At 35.6% G+C, this 27,256-nt stretch overlaps 1 protein-coding gene and 1 non-coding gene across 9 annotated transcripts in view; one reads left to right on the top strand and one right to left on the bottom strand.

Moving 5' to 3' along the window:
- Nucleotides 1-1,015: 1,015 nt before the first annotated feature.
- The window catches only part of LRRC7 (leucine rich repeat containing 7), a 560,700-nt gene continuing 534,459 nt past the window's right edge, over nt 1,016-27,256 (bottom strand). For 7 of the 8 annotated variants that reach the window (XM_058717001.1, XM_058717002.1, XM_058717000.1 and 4 more), the window contains 2 exons: nt 20,705-20,779; nt 1,016-4,979 (listed from right to left, as the gene is read on the bottom strand). In XM_058717001.1, the coding sequence (XP_058572984.1) occupies nt 4,872-4,979; nt 20,705-20,779 (183 nt within the window). In that variant the 3' untranslated portion in view covers nt 1,016-4,871. The remainder of the gene's footprint in view (nt 4,980-20,704; nt 20,780-27,256) is intronic. The other variant, XM_058716999.1, reaches the window with a different exon arrangement.
- LOC131505906 (small nucleolar RNA SNORA51) lies at nt 7,840-7,969 on the top strand. The gene has a single exon (XR_009258658.1). It is a non-coding gene; the product is annotated as a small nucleolar RNA SNORA51 (small nucleolar RNA).

The raw sequence follows: 27,256 nt of genomic DNA on the forward strand, positions 1-27,256 counted from the left end.
ATGACAATCACATTGTTAAAAGTCCAGGGGAGTCAATATTCCTAGATTTTCATTTATTCCTTTTAATCAAACATCAGAAATCTCTGGCTTCTCCAAAATAGAAGGCTTGCAATCTATATCCTCACAAGAGAATGTTTCCAAACCATTCTCTTGCAAAGAGTGTCAGAGGTGAGGAAGATTGGAACCTGTCCCACTAGCAATCAGCTGGCAGGCTTAGAGAGAGTCCTCAATATGGTAAAATTCAACACTTAAAAAACAGAAGTGGAAACACGGTTCTATTAAGGCATTGTCACCCTTGCTCTTGAACACACAGTTTGTTGTCAGAGACAGAAGTGTTCCACCTTTGCACCTTGGTTAATGCTACTAATCCAGGTTCCTTGATCACCCAAGAAAGTTCTTCCCAAGCTGGAAGCTGGAACCATCAGTAGATACTCAAGTGTCTGCAATTAGAACTTTAAGGGGCCCTCTTAGTCTTGTGTCAACAGGATGGAAGCAGCCGGCCACTGCCTTTGGAACATCATGGGGAGTTAGAGGGATGAATCTATAGCAGCAATAGCAGCAATGAAGAGAGGTCAGTTTTACATACTAGAAACAGAAATGACCCCGAAAGTTTCCAAATATAACTAGAAAACTTGACTGCATCTGCTTTGACTTTTGTAGAGTGGGATGTTTCAGAAAATACATTCTCTGAAATGTTTAGATCAAATGAAGCTGAAAGGCTGCATTGGAGAGCTGACACCCAGGATCTCCTATAATATTAACCCACACGCTTTCTATGCACATCCTTTTTTCCACAGCCCATGTTCTATTATCTTTCTATAATGTATACTTAGGTGATGGTCTTACTGAGTTATGGGGAAACATTCTGGGCCAAGGCAAGATGCTTTTCTTAGTGGAAAGCAGTTGTATTGCTTGGGAAGAAAGGTTCATGCAGGTGATCTCACATCTGAAGATTTCCCCCCAATAACCAGATGACCAGATAACTACAACCATAAGAGAGGGCACATCACCAACCCAGTGTTTGAACATTTTATTGAGCCTCACAAAGATTTAGCATTGCTGTGAGAGGAATTTTACTGGAAACTCAACCCTGCTCTTCTTGATACTACGTAAAGGACCCATCTTCCTAACTTATTGAATTTCATTATTTGCATAACTTTTTACTGACCTAGTGTTTTAATAAACCTGCTATTTGGTCAGTATATCAGGAGTCAGTCAAACATATTGTCTGATTGAATTCACCAAAGGCTTAGAGTAATAGTCTTGTACCAACATGCCGACATGGTGGTTTATCTGGTTATGTTGTATTGTTGCCTCTTGATAACAGTGTCTCCATCAGAGTAGACATTCTTGATCTGTGTGCCAATGAGGGGCAGAAATTGACTGAGGACGGCATTAACAGCCAATGAAAAGACAGGTTAGGAAACACACTATGTTTTCTAAATATTTAAATTTTGGTGAAGATATTAAATAGATTTTTATGATTTATAGTAAAATGTTTTTTTCTGGCTTCCTTCATCTAGTCATTTTGGCAAATTCAAATACTTTTCACTTAATATTTGAATGTATAAATCTAATTTCTTCATTTTCTTTCATCTGAGTACACTTTCTCTTCAGTTCACCTGGTGAAATATATTTCAGTACTACTTTTTAAGCAAGCAATTTTATTAGTAATATGTGTGCAGCCATCTTTAGGATTAAAAACAAATTAATGTTGATTTGTCATCCTCTCTTTAAAACTGCCTTTTTCATATTGAAAGTGGTAACCCAATGGAAGACCTGGAAGTGACTGGGATTGTTAGATGTTTATATAATTAACAGTTCTAATTAACGGGGACGCATGTATTTTACAGGTTTCACTGAGTGATAAATCAGCACGATGTAAATATTAGCATGTTATACTGATTTTGAGTATTCCTTGCCAAAAATCCACTCATATTTTGAAATTACTATGCCTAGATGACTTATGTCTGAAGGTGGAAATTATCATAAGGGAGATTTTGTGACAATGTATTATAAGCCATGTAAGTTGGTTTTTAAAAGTTGTCCACTAATGTCTATTTGGCTTGCAAATCTGTAGGAATTCTACCAGTATTTTTCAGTGCTTGTTCTTTGCACCTCTGATCCTTCTCATTCCCCTTCATTGTGTCTTACTGATCCACCAGATATAGACAGCTGCCTCAGGAAAAAGATCTCAATAAAAATCAAAGACCAAGAGGTGAGTCTATTGGAGTCATCATGAATTCCACTCCTTTGTTGTTGTCAATCGTCTTTTTTTAAAGGCACACCTTTAACTTTTTGGGGGAGGAGTGGGGTTGGTGAGGGGCGGTTAATACAAACCAGATTCTAAATTCAGGCAGCAAAAGCAGTTATTCCAAAAAAAGTCAATACTCAAATTAATGTATTATTGGTTTTGGTCACGTATGGAATAAATTAGATTTTTTAACCCCCTTAAGTAATTAGTGATTTTATTCAATCTAAAAAAAAAATGCTTCTTTTCATTATTACCTGCCTTTTCTCAGTATGCAGCATGGCAGTACAAGTGACAATGAGGTGCTTTGGCACATCACATTTCTTTTCCATTTGGTCAGGGATCCCTTTTCACTTTTTCTCACTTCCTATGGAAGAGGAAGGATTAAAGCATTGGCCCGGGACAACGTTGTCACATCAGGAGTGGCAGAGGTGTTTACTACGATCCTCTCAGCTTTGTGCCTCAGAAGCATCTCCTGAAACCCTGGGTTTGATGTGGAAACCTGGCATAAGAAGAGACTTGGGAAGTCCTCTATCTGGATCTTCTCTCACCTCTCCTGTTAAAGATTAAACAAAACTGATGGGATGACTTGAGATGCTTCATTGCCACCAAACTATACCCATGAGTTTGTTTTTCCTTTACATGATCTTGTGAGGCCAGTGGCGGGGTGGGGGGCATCTATCTTGATTCATGACGATCATTCTATACTAGGAGCTGGAAACAGTGGTACCATGGTTTGGTGTGAGTGTTTGACAAAGAAAATTAGGCTCTGAAAGACATTTCTCATCAGAAACTGTCAATATATTAAAATGCATTTAAAAGTTACTTCTGGGAAACATATTAAATAGGCCAATCATTTAATCATTTGCTAAATGTCAAACCCTATAAAATCATGGTATAATGTCACCCTGACATAAAGCAACATCAAAATTAGTGCATCATCTATAAAGTGAAGTATCATTTGCCTTCAAGTGACAAATTCTATTGCCAAAAAATACCACTGTACTTCTAATAAGTGACACTCATTTTAATAGACCCTACAAAAATACAGTATTTTCAATGTCCCCATAAAACAGTTAACTTACAAATATTACTCTCAGAGCTTTGGTGACATCAATATGTGATACTATTGTGAAAATCCTTATAGAGTACTTGAAACGCTAGCATATAAACTAAATTCATTATATATATGTAATATATATATAATGTGGAACTATGAGGGGGAACATGCATACAACCAACTCTGGGAAATTATTCTGGAATTTCAAATGAACATTTTAATCAAATTAATGACTAATATATAAAAGAAATATTTTTAAAGGATTATAAAATGAATTTTGATCATTTATAGAGGAAAACAATTCTAATGTAAAAAATAACTAATTCTATATTAACTATGCTTGTCTTTCTCTCCAGTAAGACAGACTCAGGATTTTATATACTTTGAAACTTTTTTGGAAAAAAAGTATTTTCTCTATTTTTGCCCACAAAAACAGGCACTGAAATTAATATTACAGGTAGACCACAGCTCTGAGAAATTATATTTGCAGTTTCATATTTAAATACTAAAGTTTTTTAATCATCCACCATAACTTTCTAACAACAGTCTTTCTTAATGATAAATTTTATCAATCTCCAAAACTCATTTAAAATGATTTAAAAGTAGCAAATTAGATAAAGCAACACACAAATAAATTCCACATTTACAAGTAAAGAAATCACAGGGGCTACATTTTATAATCAACATAAATTTGAAAGAAATAAAGCAATATCTTTCCTGCCACCCATCATTCACTGCTTAAATTTGTGGTGAAAAAGATTTATCTATAATGACCTTTAGTCTGTATCTTAACTCTGTGTGTATTGTAATTAGCTAAAGGCATTGAACAAATTAGTTTGTCCTATTTTTATTCAGGTCCCAGAGATAAATGGCTAATTTATGAAATATTTCACTCTGTGTTATGAGAATTTAGCAAATGAATATGGAACCAAATATAAACACTTTATACCATATGTACAGTTACTTTCATAAGGCATTATCATGTAATTTTTATTGAAAAAGATTCAATATAGTAAAGTCTTATTTTAAGATATAGTTTCTTTCTCAATCCGAGATGTTTAGTTTATGAAAATATTATTTTTCTCTATATTCTTTTTGTATATATGCCAACATATACCTGTGCTAGAAATATTTTATGGGAATTACAATTCTTTATATTTGTATTTTCTATATAAAGGCATATACAACTTTGAGGCAGTGTTTCTGATGGAGAGCAGAATTCGTAAAGAGCTTGTATGTGCTTCCGTGCTCTGAAATTATATGAAATCCACTTCGAGAAGAAACTTATTTGATTAAAAAAACAAACCAAAAACAAAAACAGAACTGCACCAATGCACAGCCAGAGGCTGACAATTAAAACTAATACATAACCACATGAACATCATATTTATATAGTTAACATTTTTAAGGATGATCAGTGCTAACATATAGTATTATACATTTGGCACTAATGTTTGCCATTGGTCCAGCAATTGGCAAAATTTGTTTCTATGTATAAATTTTTTTTTTTTTTGAACATTAGGTCTGGCTAGACGTATCTTCACTATTTATAAAAAATATTTAGACAGTAAGCTCACGTTGAATAACTAGGTCTACTGTGTTCTGGAAACTCTTCAGTAGTAATACAGCTTTTTCATGTTCCATATGTACAAAACTATGTCCATTTGCCTGTAAACACACAAATAAAACAGGGCAATCAATGCAAGATACTTGTATGTCACTTCACCATTGTTTCTCATCATAAGAGTCAAGGGAGTATTGAGCAAACACAAGTTATCAGTTTTTAAAATTCACAGAATTGTAACTATGGAAACAACGAATTAATTTCATCCAGATTGACTCAATTTATTAATTCAACAAATACATTTATGAAGCATCCAGTATGTCCTATCTGGGACTGTCCTGGCCACTGTGCTAATCATGGAGATACACTGGTGAATAAGAGCTAGATGTGTTTGAAATATGGTACTTGTTCTGTGGTTGTTCTTTTGATTTGCTTGTTTTTTGCAGGAGCTTAGTTGAGATGTTTTGGAAGTGCCCACAGGACCATTGCCTTCTTGCCATTTAATTTCTGATAGAATAAATCCATCAGCAAGGTCGAATATTTCACTCATGACACACGATTGTGCACTTATAGTATTATTAAATCTTATTTTGCCTTACTGAAAAGTTCTTAGTTTATGCATTTTTATACGAAAGAGATCATTTTTATTTCTCCCATTGCTAAATGCAAGTATATTCATTATTTATACCAGTGGTTCTCAAGGATGCCATCTAATATACCTAAGAGATCGATCCCTCAGAGGTAAAGCACATTGACATTAGTAACAGTGAAGATGCTTGCCATCTTCTAGTTAAGAATCATCAATCTATGCATTCAAAATCCATTTTTGAAAGTTTATTTATTTATTTTGAAGGAGTGTGCAAGAGTGGGGGAGGGGCAGAGAGAGGGAGAGACAGAATCCCAAGCAGGGGCTCCACACTGTCAGTGTGTAGCCCAATGTGGGGCTCTATCCTCTGAACGCTGAGATCATGACCTAAGTCGAAATCAAGAGTCAGATGCTTAACTTACTGAGCCACCCAGGCCGCCCCCACAAGTCCACTGTAAACATAATTAGCCTAAGGTTTCAATTTTGGGATTCCAACTGACTATTATTTAACATTTCAAAAATTTTCTGCAGTGACTGCTCATGGTTCTTTTTTCTTTTTTTAATTTTTCTTCTCTACATTAAATTACAGATTCTCTTGATTGGAATGATTTTTATTATTAATATATACAAAAGTGGATCCCATAAACCTTCACTGTCATGACGGACAAAATAAAACCCAATCTTACTGGAATTTGGTAGGAATAAATCTTGGAAACTTAATAGGTAACAATTATGTAACTGTTTTCCTTATAGGCTGGGACGCCACTGATTTGGAAGAGTCAGCCAAATTGACTACTTGGCAAAATATGGACAATAGAGCCAGTTAATTGGTTGAGTTTTTCAATTTTCAATTTGCTGAAATTAATTTTGGGAATCCATTGCCTTTTTTGTTTTATTTTTTAAATGCTTTCTTAAAATATGATTAATATTTCACATAACCACTCAAGATCACTGCTTTTGACTTTTTAAAATTTATAAGAGGGGGTACCTGGATGGCTCAGTTGGGTAAGCCTCCCACTTTTGATTTCAGCTCAGGTTATGATCTATCTCACAGTTCTGAAATGGAGCCCCATGTTGGCTCTGCGCTGACAGCAGTGAGCCTGCTTGGGATTCTCTTTCTCCTCTCTCTCTCTGCCTCTCCCCTGCTCATCTTCTCTCTCTCCCTCTCAAAATAAATAAATAACACTTAAAAAAATAAGTAAGATTGAAAACAGCAGCTTTCTAGCATTACTGGATAGTCTTTATATCATAGATGAAAATCGTGGGACACAATATATGTTATCACTAGTTTGTTAAAATTGGTTGGCCAATGATGTGATAAAAAAGAAAGTCTTAAAATATTGCATTTTTTTAAACCAAAGTACATCTAACAAATAAGGAAAATACTAGGACACAAAAATGTAAATCCATGAAAACCCATATCACTAGAAGTTTAAATTTATTTTGAATTAAAGAATCTCCCTCTCTCTCCCTCCCTCCCTCCTTCCTTCCCTCATTCTCTCTTTCCTTACTCTTTTCATCTCTCTCTCTCTCTCTCTCTCTCTCTCTCTATTTATATATATATATATATATATATATATATATATATATATATATCTGTACCTATCATCTATCTATATCTCCTTTAATATGTATAATAACATTTAGTTAATTGAAATGCCTATCAAGGTTGGCATTGGCTGTTGCAGTGGCAGGAAACAGTAATTGGGTAGAACTTTGGGTTTGTTACACAGCCCAAATTTCTTGCTTTAAGTTATAGTTAAAAGCAGACAACTGGGTTCTGTGTGATGTTATTTCTGGTTAGACGGTGATGTGGAATAGAGAGAGCACAGCATATGGTACATTCTTTTTATTCTCAATCTGTATCTGACATGAGGAAAATAGCAAACTTGGGTGAAAGGTATGTTTATTTTTGAGGAATAATCTAACCACCTTAATGCTTCAGTTTGACCAAAAGGCATACCTTAATTGTGAATTAAATTTAACTTTATTTATTTATTTACTTATCTTAAGTAAGCTCCATGTCCAATATGGGGTTGGAACTCACAACCCTCAGATCAAGAATCACGTGTTCTACGGAATGAGCCAGCCAGGTGCCTCTAAATTTAACTTTAACCATGGAGTCCTTGCATGTTAAATATTGTTAATAACTTTGTGAGTGCTCAGATTTCCTCTATCAGAAGACTCAGAACCTGGAATTGGAATGAACTCAAACCCACCAAGAATTTTCAGAGCATTGTTTGAAATTTAAATATCTTGGTGTTTCAGGGAAAACGAATGTTTCGGAATTTGGAGGCCATCAATGGTATATTGTCCACCATTAGACTTCACCGTTCCTGGTTTTAGCAACTACTAGTCTCAAAATAATGTCAATTTTGAGCCTCCTGGTGCTTACCACAGGCTGTGTTCTTATACTGACTGTACAGAAAGAGGAGGCAGAGTAAATCTACCCATATACACCCCAGCCCAGTACTTTGCCTGGTCTGTGTTGGGAATGGGGGGACATAGAGTTGAGGTTTTGAATCTGACTTGTTCCCTATTCTCCAGGCAAAGAATAGAAATGGAGAGAGCTGAGGCTGTAGCTTTGAGACATAGCAACTGGGCAGGGAGGGATTGTGGCTGGCTCTTCAAAAAAAAAAAAAAAAAAAAAAAAAAAATATATATATATATATATATATCAATTTTAAGGGCATAAGTGACACAGAACCCAGATAGCAAATTAATCATAGCTGTTAATTTTTAGTGATACTTTTACCAAAAGTTCTTCAAAAAAGGTTGCTCTGTTTCTACCATTTTTTCAATCAAACATCAATCTTTACGTGTTAACTGTGCCCAAGGCGTTGTGCTTGGCGCTGGGGATAGGAAGTAAGAAAGAGATGACACAGGGACGCTCCCATCAAAGATATGACTATATGGAAGGGGAATTTAGCCATGGACACAACTAAAAACAATGTAGAAAATGCCTTACCTGTAGTAAGGACTCAGCAGTTGCTGAATTGAATTAATATCAGAAGAGATAAATAATGTGCTAGAGTAGCTCAGTGGAAGGAAAAGAGAGAGGTTAAATTTCCAGAGAAGTTGTTTCTCTGAGGTACATGAGAAGTTTCCCTGGTAGTCACATCTGGCAAGAATGTGATTAGTGAAGGGCCACAATCAATGTCTTGTCTCAAGGCTGGGGTTCTCTCCAGCCTTAGACACATGAACAATTGGCTCTTTCAAGTAAATTTTTCAACAATCGATGCAGGGAAAAGAGATTTTATATGATCCAGGTATGTAATCATTTTAATGAGAATTTAAAAATAAAAATACCAGTGAGTTGAGATCTTAGGCTTTAGCATAAGAAGCAACCATAAGATTAAACTAATGTGGAGGGGCTTGATAGGATGTGGGGTTAGTTCATAGATTCCTTTCTTCAAAATGAAGAGAGATAGTTCAGTATGTGAAACATTTAAACAGAACTTTTCTGGAGAGACAGAGAGAGGGAATGAGAGAGAGAAAAAGTGAGAGTGAGAGCAAGCATGATCTAAGCTAATCCTGTTATTTTATAAATGAAAGAGTTATATCTCAGAGAGACCAGCTAAGTGACTGAGGCCACACAGCCAGGGCTGAATGATTTGATACCATATTATTTCTTCTCATTATTTTTCTCAATACTTCACTGAAATAATAAGATTACAATTGCTTCCATAGATTTGAGCTGGCATTTCACTGATTATGCTAAAATAATGAACATTTTCCCCTTGAAATTATTGCTATATCACCTCCTGACATAATTTTGTTCTTCACTGCAAAACCTAACTTCTCATTCAGATTCCTATCAGGATTAACTTAATTCATTCTAAAAATACTGGTAGAAATAACATTTAATCCTAAATTAGCATCTCCAGAAATGCTGAATCTCTCATTCTTATTATAGTATTAACTCTGGCTTAATTGGGTTCTTGTAGCCATATGTGAGCTTTCGCTCTCAAAAGTGGAAAGACTAAGTCAGGCTATCTGCTAGGACAGTGCCAGGAAACTTGAGGGGAAATGGATTAAAAAAGGAGAAAAATTTTAGGGTAGAATCTATAAATTTGGCATCTCATTGAACATGGGTATAAGAAACAAGAATCAAACTGTGATACAATTAATGAAAAATGGAAATGAAAATGGAGTTTGAGGCCATGGCAAAGTGTGCAAGGGAAACATTGATCATATATTTAGACACAAAAGAGTAGAGTTCCGGAAGGAGGTCAGAATGGCAGTATTAGCAACAGAGGTTAGGTTTTACTGCAGTTTGGTATTCACCACATGGAAGGCTGAGAGATTTATCAGAAAATAAGTTTAAAAGGGAACACTGTGAAAGAAGGAAAATCTAACCAGGGGAGTATGAGGGGGCTGCAGCTTGGGACATGGAGAGCAGAGCTGAGAGATAGTGTTTGCTGTTGACCTTGGCATCTAAGAAAACCTGTCTGAATTAAGGACGGGGAAGGTAAAGCAGAGCCTAATCCTTCCTGCCCAGGGATGGCAGAACTAAAGAACAGAGATTCCCATGGGACCGATGCACGACGGGGAGAGAATAGGAAAGCTGGGTTCCTGAGAGATCCCGGGAGGAGAATAACTGGGAAGAGTTGTCATGAAGGGGGATCAAGGTACTGTGCTCATAAAGTAGCAGGAAATCCAGGAAAGTAAAATCTTTTCCATTGGCCCCAGTGAACCCTAGTTTTCTGCAGCAGAGTAAAAAGCAGGGAAAAGGAATAGCTAGATGAAGTCTGGCCTTGTATCTGGGTCTGTTTCCAAAAAACAGGCTTCAAGATGTTCCGAATCGCAGTCCGGGTTCTAATTCAAGGTTAGAAAGATCCCATGTATAAATGAGCTTTTAATATCACTTTAAATATCAGCTGTTAGTTTTCATGCTTTGTAAGTGAAAAATGAGAGTTATGTAGTTGGAAACTCAAATACAGGGCTGATTTTCCAGAAGGAAATAAGCAGATTGATAACTTAGATCACCGAGTTAAATAAACACTAGGACTCTATGTGCAATGTTAGTACCCAGACATGTTTTGGATCTAAAACCCAAGCTTTGGTGAGCCTCAAGAGGACTGTTCAAAATGCCACAACTAAGGACTGCCTGGGAATGGGTTCAAAATACCAGGAGGACTCTGAACGATCAGAAAGCACATTATTTTAGAAAGTTTATTAAAGATTAAATGAGTTAATATATGTCAGGTGCTTAGGCCTGGCAAACTATAAATCAATCAAATGTTAGCTACCGCTATTAATATTACGTCACTATTATTTTCTTGAATTTTCATGGAGTCACAAATAGAAGGACAAAATGTCAGAGGAACTTTTCTTTTTTCTTGTTAACCCTAATTTTTTTTTTTAATTTAATTTAATTTTTTTTTTTTAGCGTTTATTTATCTTTGAGACAGAGACAGAGCATGAACAGGGGAGGGTCAGAGAGAGAGGGAGACACAGAATCCGAAACAGGCTGCAGGCTCTGAGCTGTCAGCACAGAGCCCGATGCGGGGCTCGAACTCACAGACGGCGAGATCATGACCTGAGCTGAAGTCGGACGCTTAGCCGACTGAGCCACCCAGGCGCCCCACCCTAATTTTTTTTAAAGATGAAAATGTGAGGAGGATCGGAGACAGTACATGAAATATCCAAGCTCAGAGTGCTAGTGACTAGGTGGGAATTTATGTCACAGATGTCAACTCTGCATCTTGGCATAATTCATCCCATTGGATGTTGTGAGGTTGGTAATGACTGTTTTAGGTTCATTACATGAATTCAATATTTAATATTAATTGAACCATTTCTTGATATGGAACATTATGTTAGACCTGATGCTGGGGGATACAATGATGGAAAGGGTTGGAAGAGGGGTTTGAATATTTATCGTTGTCTTATGTGTCTGACTAGAAAAAGAGCTGAGGAAATAAAGGACAGTACTATGCAATATTAATTGCAAGGTATAAATCCAATGATGCTTTGAAAGTGATGCATAGAACCTACATTTGTGCATTTCATAATTTGGATATACATAATGGAAATGCAAAAGATGGTTGGAAGACTATATGTTAAATTAATGAAATTTTTATTTATTAGAGAAATTTTAATGTTTATTTATTTATTTTGAGAGAGAGAGCGAGAGAGAGAGAGAGAGAGAGAGAGAGAGAGAGAGTGTGTGCATAAGTGCGGGAGGGGCAGAGAGAAGGAGAGAAAGAAGCCCAAGCAGGCTCTGTGCTGCCAGTGTGGAGCCCGATGTGGGGCTGTAACCTACAAGCTGAGGGCGCACCACTGGCCCGTCTCGCCCGCCACGCCGGGGAGGTGGGGCATGAGCTCACGTGTTAGGACCCGAAAGATGGTGAACTATGCTTGGGCAGGGCGAAGCCAGAGGAAACTCTGGCTGGATCATGACCTGAGCTGAAATTCAGAGTTGGATGCTTAACTGAGCCACCCAAGTGCCCCAGCTAAATTAATAAAATTTTAAAATACATTGCCACATTTGGCCACATACATGTTTATATAAACACAGTGTCTATTGTGGATTATAATAAAATGTGTGCACTTTAGAGGAAATAGCAATTTTATGAAAAAATGAGAAATAAATGAAATGGCTTATTAAGTTAAAATGAAGTTAATAAAAAAAATTTAGGAATGAAAAGATATTCTGAAAATTTTATGCTTCCAGAATATATGGCTAATGAATTTCTGGCTTTAGCTGATTTGAAAGTATAAAGGAACATTTTACTGTATAATCGTTATATTGTTTCCAGAAGATATCCTACCTTTTAAAAATTCCATTTGATATCTGTGCCATAAAATGATTTTTAATTGCCCCTTTGCATGATTTAGATATGGAAAGATGGAGGGTTAATGAAAAACAATATTTACAATAACAACAAAAAGTAGAGTTTTGTAATTATGGTAATCAATTTACTATAAAACATACTTGGTTTCTGGATTTCATCCTTTTTTTCCTTCCAAGATCTATCTTTGATTTCCTTCTGGTAAATGCTTTGTTAAATGGATAAATTATGGATGTTTACACTATAGAACTTCTACAGAGGATTCTGTAATTCAAGATTCAGGAATTTTGTTGTACCCTTATTATTCAAAGCTTTAAATTTAAAAACTAATTGCTAAGGAGTCTTGGCCGAAAGGTAGGCGGTATTATCCAATAAGACGGAGAGCATGACTCTTTTAGGATACAAAAGAGAAATGGAATTAGAGACTCAGATGTGTGATTTTTGTTGATTGAAACTCACCTTCAAGGACAAATATTTAAAGGGTCAGCATAGATGCAGTTTTAATTAAAAATTTTTTTTAATGTTTATTTTTGAGAGAGAGATAGAGAGACAGAGAGAGACAGAAAAGTGTGAGCAGCAGAGGGGCAGAGAGAGAGGGAGACACAGAATCTGAAGCAGGCTCCAGGCTCTGAGATGTCAGCACAGAGCCCAACATGGGATTTGAACTTGGAAACCACGAGATCACGACCTGAGCCAAAGTCGAATGCTTAACAGACTGAGCCACCCAGTCACCCCATATGCATGTATTTCATATATTAGATATACATTAGTACATTAATATCTTTGAATGCCTAGGCTCTTGGAATGAGGGAAAACTTAAAAAAAAAATACAGCAACCATATTAGAGTTATAAGGGCAAGGCTTCATGGTGCTTAATCCTGACAGCCAGACATTATGAGAAACAGTAGAAATCTTAAATAATTATAATTATGTTTCACATTAGCTACCTGGAATTAATTCTCATTTCAAAATTTTAATCTGATAGAGTGCTCTCATTAAATATTGGCATATATTTGGAATTGAATATACTGCATAATCAATACTACACTGACTTTATGCCAAGTCATTTGGAAACTTTTCCTTTCTATCAAAAATCTGAACTATAGATCCTAAATTCTGGGAGAATTCCTATGAAAAGTTTACACAGAGCTTTTTAAATGTGAGAAGTCTGAAGTCTTAATGGCTTTTACTTTAGTATTAAAAACTCTTTATAGAATAAAACATAGATAAGAATTTCTCTTCTATCTGAAGTGCACACATGTATTGCTGCTTGAATATTTCATGAATTCAGGCTCAAAAAAGACATGTTAAGATAGAATAGACTCAACTAAACTAAATACTTTGTCAATTTTTGGTTTACAAATTTGGGCATGGAGGGCACCTGGGTGGCTCAGTTGGTTAAGTGTCTACTATTGATTTTGGCTCAGGTCATGTCTCATGGTTTTTGAGTTCAAGCCCTGCATTGGGTTCTGTGCTGACAGTGTGGAGCCTACTTGGGATTCTGCCCCCTCCCCCTCAAAATAAATAAATAAACTTAAGAAAATTTTTTAACAAAAAAAAAGTTTAAAAAATTTGGGCATGGAACTGATAATAGTCATCTTGAAGACATTTACTTATTTATCTGATTTTAGAATGCTGTTTTCTTCTTACCAAACATCTTAAATGAGCATCTCTAACAAATGGGTTCCCTACCTTGGTTTGCAGAGCAGTTCCCTGATAAGATAGATGTTATTTATTTTAAAAGAAATAGAAACTGCGAAGTGAACCGAACTGCAAAATCAACCTCTCATTTTCAGGGGCTCATTGTAGCCATGTTGGTTTCCATTTGGTAAAACATTTTCTCTTAAAAGAAGACAGACTGGGAGCTGATTTTATTAAATGTTTAAAGTCCCCTTCTATCTATCCTCTCTTCCTTCTTCGTTTTCTGCTCAGGTAATTTTGGGCATGTCTGCTTCCTGGGCTAAGTTGTATGAAGCTAGGGACTTAGTTACATTCTTTATTACATTGTTCACATTGCTTGGCACAATACTTTGTACCCAGTGGGCGTTTAATACATATTTTCCAAATATATAAATAGCAAATGTGATGAATATGATGCTATCAGTAAAATTTGTTGCAGTAAAGCCAGTATTGTATAATGGAAGAAGGTCAAATAAGTTATTTAACCTCTGTCAACAGTAGATACCTTGCAGGGTTGTCTTGTGATATAAAAGATACAATAGAGGTACTTAATTGTTATTTTTATTTCAGCCAAATTATGGAAGTTAAAGGCAGACTAATGAGCTTAACATGTTTTTGTTGGTTTACCTGTTTTCCTTATCTCTTATTTTTTTGATGTGCAATAAGTATTTACTCAATCTTTTATTAGCTGACTGTACTGAACTTCATAAATGGAATGAGATATGGAGTGAAACTCTGGCATATAAAATCATAAACAATTTTGAAAATAATTTTTTGTTGTCTTCTAATCAAATTGTATCAAAAAATCTTATTCTTTGAATGTATCACATCATTATAAGCAATAGTTTCTCTAAACACTAAGAATGACATGACATGATTACTGACCCCCTACCCCACCTTTCCCTCCAGCCTCTCATGTTTTTGATTTTCAACCACCAAATAAAATCATAAAGAAAAGCATTAACTCATTTGACCTTGCTGGGAAATGCTTTAGTGAAATTTCCAAATACCTTAAATTTATTTTTTTTTAGTCTCATACTTCCTTTTAACCATAATGAAAATTTCTCACTCTACTTTTTGTAGCCTTTTTGGGAGAAATTTTTAAAAATTCAGAGACATGAATATACTCTAACCCATTCTGAATGACTCATGATGATAATTATGAACATGAACTCTCTGTGGGATAAAGCTGTGGGTCCAGTTAGATGCTTCTATAAGTAACATTTCCTAAAGTGTGTTCTGTGGAGGTAGTTAATTGATGTTGTTATTAAGAGGGATGTATGGTTAAATATGTTGGGAAATATAAGTTTGAAAGATTTTTCAGGGTCTGAAATGCTTAATACATTGTGAAATACTGAAGCAAGGGATAGAATCTGAGGTGACTCAGATAATTTAAGGGATGCCATTGGGAAACACCTTATAGTCTATACTTAATGACTCTGCTGTACTTTTTGAATTTTGTTTCTGTCTTTTAAAAGAAGTTTCTCTCCTTTCCTGCACAGTGAAACTGTCAGCTATGACTTCCTGCTTCTGACGATGTGCCTGGATCCACAGGGTTTCTCCTTGGTGGTCTGGAAAGGTAGGTAAAAAATTCCAAGTATCCAAGTATGAAATCGGGTTTTATGAGTAAAAGGCATGATATTTAGTGCATGGGCTTTGTGACATTAATTATGGCTTCTCAGAAGCACTTTGTTTTGAGGTTGTTGAAGAAATATGCTAAGCTAAGTAAGATAACACTGTTAGCAGCTAACCACACCTACTGGTCCTTCAAAGATGTATAAAACTTCCATTCAGACAAGGAAGGTTTGATCCGGTGGTCAGATACAGATACAACAGTATATATCTGTATATGACAGATTCAGGCATCTGTGGACATTTCATTTAGACTTTTGGGAAGTCTAAACTTTTTTTCTCGCATTCTGAGCCTTAAAAGCTGTATCTCACCACCTCCTCCCCATTCTAAGCCCCCTTCGTGTTTCAGTTCTCCAACTCAGTACAAAACCTTAAAATTCTAGGATTTTCTTTCTTTAAGCCTGCAGTTTCTCTCTCCAGTACTCTCTCTTTGAACTCCACACTCATTCTGAATTGAGTCTCTCACCTCTGCTCCTTAACAGTGTTGCCAGGTTAGCCCACAGCTATTCCTCCTGCTACTTATACTCCTTTCTCCTCCCTGTTAAGCTTGGGGTAACTCCTGCTCACTCTCTTTCTCTCTCTCTATTTTTTTTTTTGATAGAGAGAAAGAGAGAGAGAGAGAGAGAGAGAGAGAGAGAGAGAGAGAGAAGAGAGAGAGAGAGAGAGAAAACCACGCAAGCTCCATGCTGCTAGCACAGAGCCTGATGCGGAGCTCCATCTCATGAACTGTGAGATCAGATGCTTAACTGACTGAGCCATCCAAGGCACCCAACTCCTGCTCAATCAAGAGTAAATTCTCTTGATAAGACACTCCAAGTCAAACAACCTACTGACAGCTAGCTGAAACTTGATAGACTTGTTTGTTGAGAGTGGGTTCTTGAATTGTCTATATGAATTGTACAACCAGAGTTTCTTATGACTAGAAAACAAGGGGGAAATATCTTATTTTTTTGAATTATCATATCTTTTGATTATTTTATTTTGGTATCTTAGAGATATAGCCATAGACCAGGAATATATTTTGGGAAACTCTTAAAATTATGGTAAGGTAGAAGAGAGTATGAAATGATCTGCAATTATGTATCATATTAGTATACCTTATATGAGAAAAATCTGTTTTGATGACTGGTAAAATTTGGATGTCATTAATAAGTATTTATAAATCATTTAATTTCTTTTCTCCTGCCAAAGTTAGGCACTTGTGTGTGGACTAGGGGTGGACAGACAAATGAAGAGAATATTTTGATTACGGTCATATAGTAGAATATTATACTTATAAATATAATATGTAATATAATATGTAATATACTTCCTTAAATGAGCATTATGCTATAACTGTGAACCATGTTACCTATCAAGTACAATATATTATTTTCTCTAGTCTATTCATTTTTCAACAGAATAACTATAATTAATAGATTTTCTATAGTTAAAATTTTTTTAATGTTTTTATTTTTGATAGAGAGAGAGAGAGAGAGAGAGACAGAGCACAAACAGGGGAGGAGCAGAGAGAGAGGGAGACACAGAATCCGAGGCAGGCTCCAGGCTCTGAGCTGTCAGCACAGAGCCTGATGCGGGGCTTGAACCCACAAACCGCGAGGTCATGACCTGAGCCAAAGTTGGATGCTTAACCAACTAAGCCACCCAGAGACCCCTACATTTTCTACATTTTAACATATTTTACATTTAAAATGTATAATAAGTTAGATTGAAATTTTTTTTTAACTGGAAAGAACGTTACAAAAAAAAAAGAAACTATGATGTTAAACCAACAAAATCACTACTTCAAAAATGGTCAAATATTGGCAAATTCACATGGTTCAATCTAATAATTTTTTTGTGATGAATGTGCTTTTATTGTTCTCTCTCACTCCTGTAGGATTTGACTTTATGTAGGAAGATGAGGCCGGGAGGGTTCAAGTCTCCCAGCATGGCGCTAGCTTCTCATCCAACAGGGTCATAAAGCAACATGACTCACTAAACACAGTAGGTCATTTGAATATGCTCATTAATTATAGTGTATTTATTCTGGGAAAATGAACAGTGAAATGTCGGAAACATCATGCAAAAATATTTTAATTAAGATCATCCTCTAATGCACACCTCTTCATGTAATTCCTATGACATGTTCCTGATCCCATAGCAGAGTAAGAAGAGAATAGTGGGTAAAATAAGTTCTAGACAAAGAAAGGGACAGCTCTTATATAATAAATTTGGGGTTTGGTGGAGATTTAGGAAAGGTATATCTTTTTTGCTACTTAATATCTCTTTTGTTATTTGCTATTGGGTTAGATCAAACCCAATAACTCCCATCACTTAGGGAGCTCATTTGTTGATTTTTGTTTATTTCTTTGTTCCTTTTACCTTGATTTTCTAGGTTGTTACATTGGTAACAAGGCTTGTAAATAAATTTGCTCCAGTAAGGAGCAAAGATCCTCCTATTTCTTTCTGAAAGTATAACCCACGTCTGCTTTTTAACTAGTATGAGTAAAACTGTGAATATAGTAATTCATTTGATTAAGGTCTATGTGCATTTTTCTTTTGCTGAAAATGAATTTTGATTTTATTGTACTTGATACAAATGAGTTCCAAAGCAAAAAATAAAATGTTACATCTTTCATAGTCATTTGTGGAGAGAAGAGCTAACCCGGGTGCAGCTCTTCTGCAGATTTTTGGCTTTTAACAGATTGGGTTTATGATTCCTTCCTACTTCTTGCATTAGGAAATGATTCCTTAGTGCACTTTGCTGTTGCTGTATACCTCTTAAGGACCAGAAATACTAAACTCCCATGTTCCTACGTATAAGCCTTCTAGAATTGCACAGCTAGAAAAGAGTATTCTAACCCTGAGACTAGACACTAACTGATTTCTCATTTCCCTTATTCAGTATATCTGTATTCATCTATACTGATTATCCATCTATCTACCATCATCATCTATCACCTACCTATAGATACATGGATGTGTAACATTTTAGCATGTAACATAAACATATATTATGCATTATATCTGGATTCTCCTGAATCCAGAGAGAAAAATCTTTCTTTTGCTACCTCTGTCATGAATGAAGACAACTCTTCGCCTTATCTCAAGTTATGGAAGACTTCTCTAAGCAGCCTGGCATTCCAAAGATCAGAGATCTGAGATTAACTGCCTACATTTTTTTCAGGCTCAGATAGTCAAAATAATTGTTTGAAATTCAGTAGAGAAAAAACAAACAAACAAAACAAAACTAGCCCTTTCCTTTGCTAAACAGTAGCACTTACCAAGTGTTAGGAAATTACATTGTTAATTTATTCTTGACTGTTTTTCATCGAGATTTATAAAATCATTGAAGAGTTGAATATTTAAGCTGAGAGGACCTTAGATATAACATAAACCATAGTTCATTCTACACATAATTGTGAGTCCCATAGATATGATATAAAATGCTTAAGATCAAAGGGCTAGTTAGGAAATCCAAAAATATAGAACCTACAGAACAAAATGGCAAAAATAAATTTAGATTATTTTATGTGTCTATTTTGTTTCAATATTTTAACTCTAGAGATCAACTGCTGGCTTGGTCTTCTGCCTGCATGGACTGGACTCAAACCTGTTGGATGCTGTTTCTACTGTGACAATGCTACAGGTCGGAGCAACCCATAGTCTTTTCAGAGAACTATGATTTTTGAAAACTTGAGTTTTCATGATCCTGCTAGTTAGTTTAAAATATTTCTGAGCAGGGACCTGGTTGGCTCACTCATTTAAGCACCCAACTTTGGCTCAGGTCATGATATCAAGGTTTGTGAGTTCCAGCTCTTCATCAGGCTCTGTGCTTTCAGCGCGGAGCCTGCTTTGGATCCCATCTCCCTCTCTCTCTGCTCCTCCCTCACTCAAGCTCTCTCTCAAAAATAAGTAAACATTAAAAAAAATATTTCTGGGGTACCTGGGTGGCACAATTGGTTAAGCATCTGACTTTTGATCTCTGCTCAGGTCAAGATCTCACAGTTGGTGAGTTCGAGTCCCACGTCGGGTTCTGCACTGATCGTGTGGAGCCTGCTTGGGATTCTGTCTTTCCTTCTCTCTGCCCCTCCCCTGCTTGTGCTTTCTCTCTCTCTCTCAAAATAAATAAACTTAAAAAATAAAAAATATTTCTGGGAATAAAATATTAAAATATATGTATATATAGTTATATAGGGTTTATACTTTCCTATAACTTTTTGAAAGTGTTTGGTAAATAGATCTCCTCAGAGCTGAGTTGTATTGGGCCCTTGCATTGTTGTAAATGTTTGCAGAGCCAATCTAGAAGGATCCTTTCTGACATGTCTTTTCTTCCCAGTGTCCTGATAGATTATGTTGAACCATTTCATAATTGCTCCAAATGCTTAAATATCTGTGATGAAAGATACTTCCGCCTAGTGATATAGCGAGAAATTTCTGGGGTCATAAGTCAAAATACTGAAGCTTAAATAAACTGATGATACTTAAGTCCCTTTCTTTGCAATGTAGGAAATAATTAAGCAGAAGTGAATTCAGAGAGAGGAACAAAGAAAGCAAAATGGTTATACCAAGCATTTACTTAGCTGTTTACTGGAGTGACCCTTTTCTGTTCCACAAAGCTTTAAGTTAGAGAAAAAGTCGTTTCTCTTAGACAGTACATTTTAATAAGTCATCTTATATATAGGTACTTGTTCAAGTATCTGAGAAAGGGGAGGAGGGAGATATAACCATGTGTTTCACAGTTTTCAAACAGTAATAAGCTTACTGTTGAGAATTAAATATGGACGAGTCCCTTCTTCCTCATCTAAAGTCACATAGATACCCTATTTTGGTCCCTCATGACTCATATTTGATAGCTATGCATAGATTCTTATATGTCTCAATTCTTCTTCCATTACCAAATAACAGTATTCATATAAACAAAAATATGCAGACCATCTACCATATGCCAAATCGTGGAATGTAAAGAATTATATGAGATTGAATTTGTTTCTGACTTGCCTCTCAACCCCCCCCCCCCCAAATAAAGGCAAATAAAAAATGTGAGAAGGACTTATTGCCAATCATTTAATTCAAGTCATTCAACTTAATAACATGGATACATATTTGTTTTATGTTGTCGTTTGAAAACAATGCTTTTTATCTCTCTTACCTGAAGGATCTTATCACCAGGCTGCAGCAGATTGAATGCTGGTCCATCAGGCTGAACCCTAGTAACAAAGATACCCTATAAGTCAGAAGTAACAGAGGTTAGGATTATTATCAAGAACTAGCCCTAGTTAAAAAAAAAATTTTTCATTCACATAGAAACAATGAAAACAGACTAGGAACAGTTTACATATGTAAGCTTCAAAGATTATTACAGCATTTTAAGCAAGGTACCACTGTTCAAGTCAAGTTTGAGAGAAGCAACATCTTATTTGGATAACAAAGGTTTATCTTGTTTTTAAAATACACTTATGATTTATAAATTAATCTCATAGCATAGTCTTAATCGCTTTCTTAAATAGTTTGAAATATGGTACTAAACCATTCTCCATATAATTCTGAAATTGTCCTAAGGTATTCTTCATTGAAAATGTATTCTATTCGATAGGTTGTAAATTCAGTGTACAGTTTAAAAACCTTATCAGAATTACATGTAAATATTGGTTTATTTTAATCAGTATTACTTTGTACGTTACTGGAAATTTTAATATAAAATGTGTATGAACAAATTAAGCATTAAAAAATTCCAAGCATAAAGTTTCTACCCACATAGTTACAAAACCCCTAAATTGATTAATTTAGTTTATAAAAAATCAAAATAATTTTCTTGATCATGTATATAAAGCAAGCATTATTGAATGTCTACCATATGCTAGGTTTCGATTGCTAGTGTTATAGTGATACACAGAATATAATTTTTGGCTTCAATGAGCTCACAATATAGTAAAAGTCAAGAAAACAAGAATTATAAAAAAATTAAAAATATAAATAATTTATATAAAAATATGTATTAAAGTATAAAAATTATATCTTAATACAGTTATTATTTTTTTGTTCCTAAGAAGTATTAATAGAATAGAAGATAATATTTTAATGTCATTGCCTGTTATTCAGTAAATCATCTTATTTGTTGATTTGTAAACTCGATGACTCTCCCTTAAGCCCATTAGCTTTATATGTGTGTGTGATGGTTTAACAAAAAGACCTGAATTGAAATACGTCTTTGTGTGTTTTTATTTATTTAGCATTTCAGATCTTTATGAATTATTCATTTAAAGCATTTGAATGGTTTTTATCTTTCTGATTTTAAGCAGTTTTCCTTCCCATTTAAAGATGGAACTACAGGGGCGCCTGGGTGGCTCAGTTGGTTGGGCAGCTGACTTTGGCTCAGGTCATGATCTCACAGTTTGTGAGTTCAAGCCCCGCGTTGGGCTCTGTGCTGGCAGCTTGGAGCCTGGAGCCTACCTCGGATTCTGTGTCTCCCTCTCTCTCTCTACCCCTCCCCTGCTCACACTCTGTGTCTCTCTGTCTCTCAATAATAAACAAATGTTAAAGAAAAAAAATTTAAGATGGAACTACAGACAGTCATCAAGATCTTTAGAAAACTGCATAACTTTTAACCAGTAATTCAACTTCTAGAACTTATCTTAAGGAAGTAATTGGACAAGTGGCAACATTCATTTACTAATACATTAATCATAGAATTATCTGTAATAATAAAAATACCAACCATACATAAACATCTAATAACAGGGAATTGATTAAATTACAGTAAACTCATATAGTATGATATGTGGTCATTAAAAATGAAGTCCTAAATGGCAGGCATAGAAGTTCACTAGTGCTTAGTGAAACAAGCGGGCAATAAAACATTATACTGTGTGATGCTATTCTTATGCTATGATACTGTCTTTGCTGAAACATGTTTATATACATATTTATGTGGGAAATATCTGGAAGGATATATTCCTAAACATTAACAGTGGTTGTTACTGGGTAATGACACTTCATATATGTATATAATGTATATTTTTTTCCTTTTTTGCTTCTGTGTGTTTTCTAATTTTTCTATAATGATTATGTCCTACATGTAACATTAAGAAAATAATAACAAACTTAAAAAAATAGGTTAATAATGTCACTGTTCAGAGTGACAGAGTGCTCAGCTTCAGTTGTACAGATGGTCAATTCAAAAGGAATAAGAAAACTGGTTGAAAAGGACAGTAAAATAAGGCATGATGGTTAATCCACCCGACCAGTGAATGGCACTGGTCATGAAAATAAATATAATTTTTACCGCCCTGTACACATTGGGCATATAGCACTCATGCCATCAGTCCAGGACACTGTATGTATAATTGGTCCCTCTGGTAGTCCCCCTCTTTGCCATCAGGGTCTCTGTGCAACAGGCAGATTGTCACTGTTACCCAAAATAAGCCACTACATCTCTGGGTGCCAGAGGTGAAGTTTTGAATATTACTTTATCCCAGCAGTCAAAGTCTGGGCTTCTAGTTAATTTTGATTGCCTTTCTTCAGCTTATTCTATGGGAGCCATTTTTAATAATGTTTGCATGAATCCAGACCATAAGAGCTAAATTATGGGTATTGTATCTGCAATGTTGGGAGGAATAGTAATGCTCCACAACCTGACTGCTGAAAGAATACAAGTGTAATGTACGTGACAGGTTTAATTTCATCCATCACAAAGCTCTGTGGGATTCAATCGCTGTTCTGAAGACTTGCTTTGAAGCTTACTCTTATGGTGGCCTGAGTCTTCCAAAGCATTTATTGCTGCTTTCTAAAGCTTTAATATTTCTTTTTTAAAATCATTTTATTTTTTCCCTTTTTCAAAAATTAAAAAGAATTATCTACATTTATTTATTTTTGAGAGACAGAGAGAGATAGAGCATAAGTGGGGGAGGGACAGAGAGAGAGGGAGACCCAGAATCTGAAGCAGGCTCCAGGCTCTGAGCTGTCAGCACAGAGCCCGAGGCGGGGCTCGAACTCACAAACTGTGAGATCATGACCTGAGCCAAAGTCAGATGCTTAACCGACGGAGCCACCCAGGTGCCCCTCCCTTTTAAAACATTTAAATCAACATTAGTTTCTTAGTTGATGAAATTTATTGATTGACTAAATTCTACCCCTGAAACCATTACTACACTGTATGTTAACTGTTAGTGCCCACTGGTATAGTATTTTTTTTTTCCTTTACATATACATACATGTCTGATCAGGCTGCATACTGCCACATTAGTTGAAACAGATAGCAATAAGTGTTATCTTTGATACTGCTCTGTGGCATTCATTATTTGTGTAAGTGGAATGTTTCCAAAAAGATTGCCTGCAAAGGCCAGTGCCCTGATTTTTCACTCTATTTATGTACATAAATACAGCCATAGGAAAAAAAAAAATAACTCTGAACCCATTTTGTGGCCTCTGCTATGATGAATATTGATGACTTTGATGCAGTTTTGGGAAATCTCATTATAGTAATGTGTCATTCATCTTTTCAACAAATTCATTTTATCTGAGACTTCAAAGAATACTTTGGCACTGATGACAATTTGGTAAGGAATCAAACTATTTGTATTCTAAATGTTAGAGTAATAACTTCCTACTGTTTGGTAAAACCATCATGTACTTATCAAAGATCCATATCATGGCATTATCTATTTTATAACTCTGCTGCAAGATTTAAAGTATGTCCAGTTTCTTTTCTTTTCTTTTTTTTTTAGTTTATTTATTCATTTTGATAGAGGCAGAGAGTGCAAGCAGAGGGGGGAATGTACAGAGAGGAGAGAGAGAGAGAATCCCATGTAGGCTCTGTACTGTTAGCGCGGAGCCCCACATGGGTTCAGACTCAATGAAACTTAGTTGAAATCAAGAGTTGGACTCTTAACTGACTGAGCCACCTGGGTGCCCCAAGTATGTTTAGCTTCTTGTAATATTTGGTTGAGTGATAAATGTGGGACAAACTATCATGTAATACATTCAAAACAAGCGAAACAACCTATATACCTAAGGTTATAGCAAGACCATTTTGCCCAAGGAAGGAAAATGCCTCAGTAACTCTTTTTCAACAAGGTTGTATATATTAGTATTTTTGCTGCTGCTGTCAAGTTAACACAAACTTAGTGGCTTAAAATATCACAATTTTATTATCTTACAGCTCTGTAGGTTAGAAGTCCAAAACAGGTCTTAATGGGGCTAAGACAAAGGTTTTGGCACAACTGCATTATTTTCTGGAATATCTAGGGAAGAAGCTGTTTCCTTGCCTTTTCCAGCTTCTAGTAAATGAACACATTTCTTGGCACATTGTCCCGTTTTCCATCCTCAAAGTGAGCAATTGTTCATCTCTCTGACCATTTATCTATGTTCATATGTCCCTCTGACCACAGCCAAGGAAGATTCTCTCACCTACATGATTAGACTGGGCCCACCTGGATCCAGGATAATCTCCTTACCTCAAGGTCCAGAATTTAAACTCACCTGCAAAGTCCCTTTGCCATGTAATGTAACATATTTACAGGTTCTAGGAATTAGGATGTGGCTATCTTTAGGGGGCCATTTTTTTTTTTCTGCCTTCCCCATAGTGTAAGAAGTAAGAGCATAGCTCTAGAGTTAGCCTATGTTTACCATTCATTAATTGGTGACTTTGGGCAAGTTAATTAACTTTTGTGTACTTAACTTTTCCTCATCAGTAAAATGGGCATGGTAATGGCACATACCTCATAGTTATTAGATTGAGTAAATACATGCAAACATACTTAGAATAGTGCATGGCACTCAGTGTAGCATCAATAAATGTTATTATAATTATTGAAAGTCTGAAACCTGAGCTACAATCCAAGGTCTTTATAGCCAGTAAAACCCATATTGAGAGTTTCTGAGTCTCCAATTGTACTAGATTGATTGTCTGAAAATTCTTCTTTACCCTCAATTGGGAGTATATTAAAAGGCCAACATTTGTTATCTTACTCTTGAATGCTCATCAGATAAAAGGATTTGCATCTCCTGTTTAGAGAAGAGGACAGGAAGAGAGCTGGGAAGTCTCTGCTATCTCATCTGTGGTTTCCTAGTGGTGGCTGTCAGTGATAATGGCTCCAATTATTGTTCACTCTCAGTAGTGGACATGGGTGCCAACTAGGGGGCTTTCTGATGGTTCTTAGTAACTTTCAGGTGCTACTTCCTTTCATAGCTCCAAGTCAGGAGTGTTAGCTCTTTGTAGTAATAGCTGTTAGGGTCTAGTTACTGGCTTATGGCATTTCTGAGTGTGTGTTCTAATGTCTAACATCTCCTGACCAGCATAATGACTTTCCCCTCTAGACAGCATCTCACAACAGAGCCACAAAATATGTGCTGCAGCCCTTTCTGAAGAATATATGTTTGCTTTCCTCAGACACCAATATCTGGGTGTGCTTGAGTCAGACACAGCCTCCCTGGACTCATGCATCACAGAGGGACCCCCACAAGTTTGAACCAGAGCTAATCTAGAGCGGGCTGGCCAGATGCTACTAATAGGTGAACCTGTTGCCATTTCATTTTTCTTCCCCATTTTTTAAAAAATCACTCTTTGTGCAAGTCATAAATCGTTTTTTTTTCTAAAAGTACCCAGACTGGGTTTTTAAAAAAGTTTTACTTTTCACAAGTAATTTTGAAAAGTCACGAGTATGGGAAGTTCTTCATGGAGTTAAAATCAGACCTTGTCTCACTGGTTACCTAGTCTATATACCTCTGGACATAAACTTTAATAGACTCAGAAAGTTAGTCTACAAGGTGAACATTGAACGTTCTAACTTTAGAGGAGAAAGGAACTTTATATGGCTTTTTAATGATGAAGGTGAATGACTGTGACAGTCTCAGCGATTGTAAATGTAGACCCCAAAATAGAACTTGTCTTAAGGGAACTGTAACTTCAATTTATGAAATATGTTTTTCTTTAAAATTCTGAAAAATCTTGGCTCTAGCCGACAGTAAGAAATTGGTTTCTAGGAAGGCCATATCTCAAATAAAAATTGCATACTATTACCATTACAATTCAGAACACCTTGGTTAAATATTATAGAATATAGTATTTTATGCTCTCATATACTTAAGATAGTTCAAAAAGTATTTTTGGAGGAAAAAGTGACTCAGAGCAAACACAGCTATAGATTCAATATCTTTTAAAGTTTTTTTTTTTTTTGCAAAAAAAGGGCAAATAATTTTTTTTTCATGGGTTGGGCCAAGTTAATATGAAGCTGGGATGTGGCTCATAGAAACAGCATTACACATATAAAATAGACTAAATTTAACCCCTGTGATTAGTGGAAGACATGCCACATCAATCATAAAGGTATTATTATCAAAAGTTTTCCTCAGTATGAATCAGGAGTGTGATCATAAAATATTTTAAGACTAACTGCTGAGTATCAAATCTTTGGCTTTGAACAATTTGCTACCTTAACAACTGAGGAATCTATATGTACCAAGACAAGAAATGTATACCATGGTCATTAGAAACTGAAGGAGAGTGGGAAGGGTGAGAGGAAGAAAAAGAGGCATTAGCAGCTGAATATGATGCTTCAGTGTACGAATGAACTTATGTCAACAAAACAATGAAATATAAAATCCATAAAAGGTAAACAGAAATCATTGTTTGGAAGCTTAGAAAACTTGAGCCTCAAAAAAACAGAGATATAAATGTGCTACAACTGATCAAAGTCCACTAAAA

This window comes from Neofelis nebulosa, chromosome 2, assembly GCF_028018385.1.
Source record: "Neofelis nebulosa isolate mNeoNeb1 chromosome 2, mNeoNeb1.pri, whole genome shotgun sequence".
Taxonomy (NCBI): domain Eukaryota; kingdom Metazoa; phylum Chordata; class Mammalia; order Carnivora; family Felidae; genus Neofelis; species Neofelis nebulosa.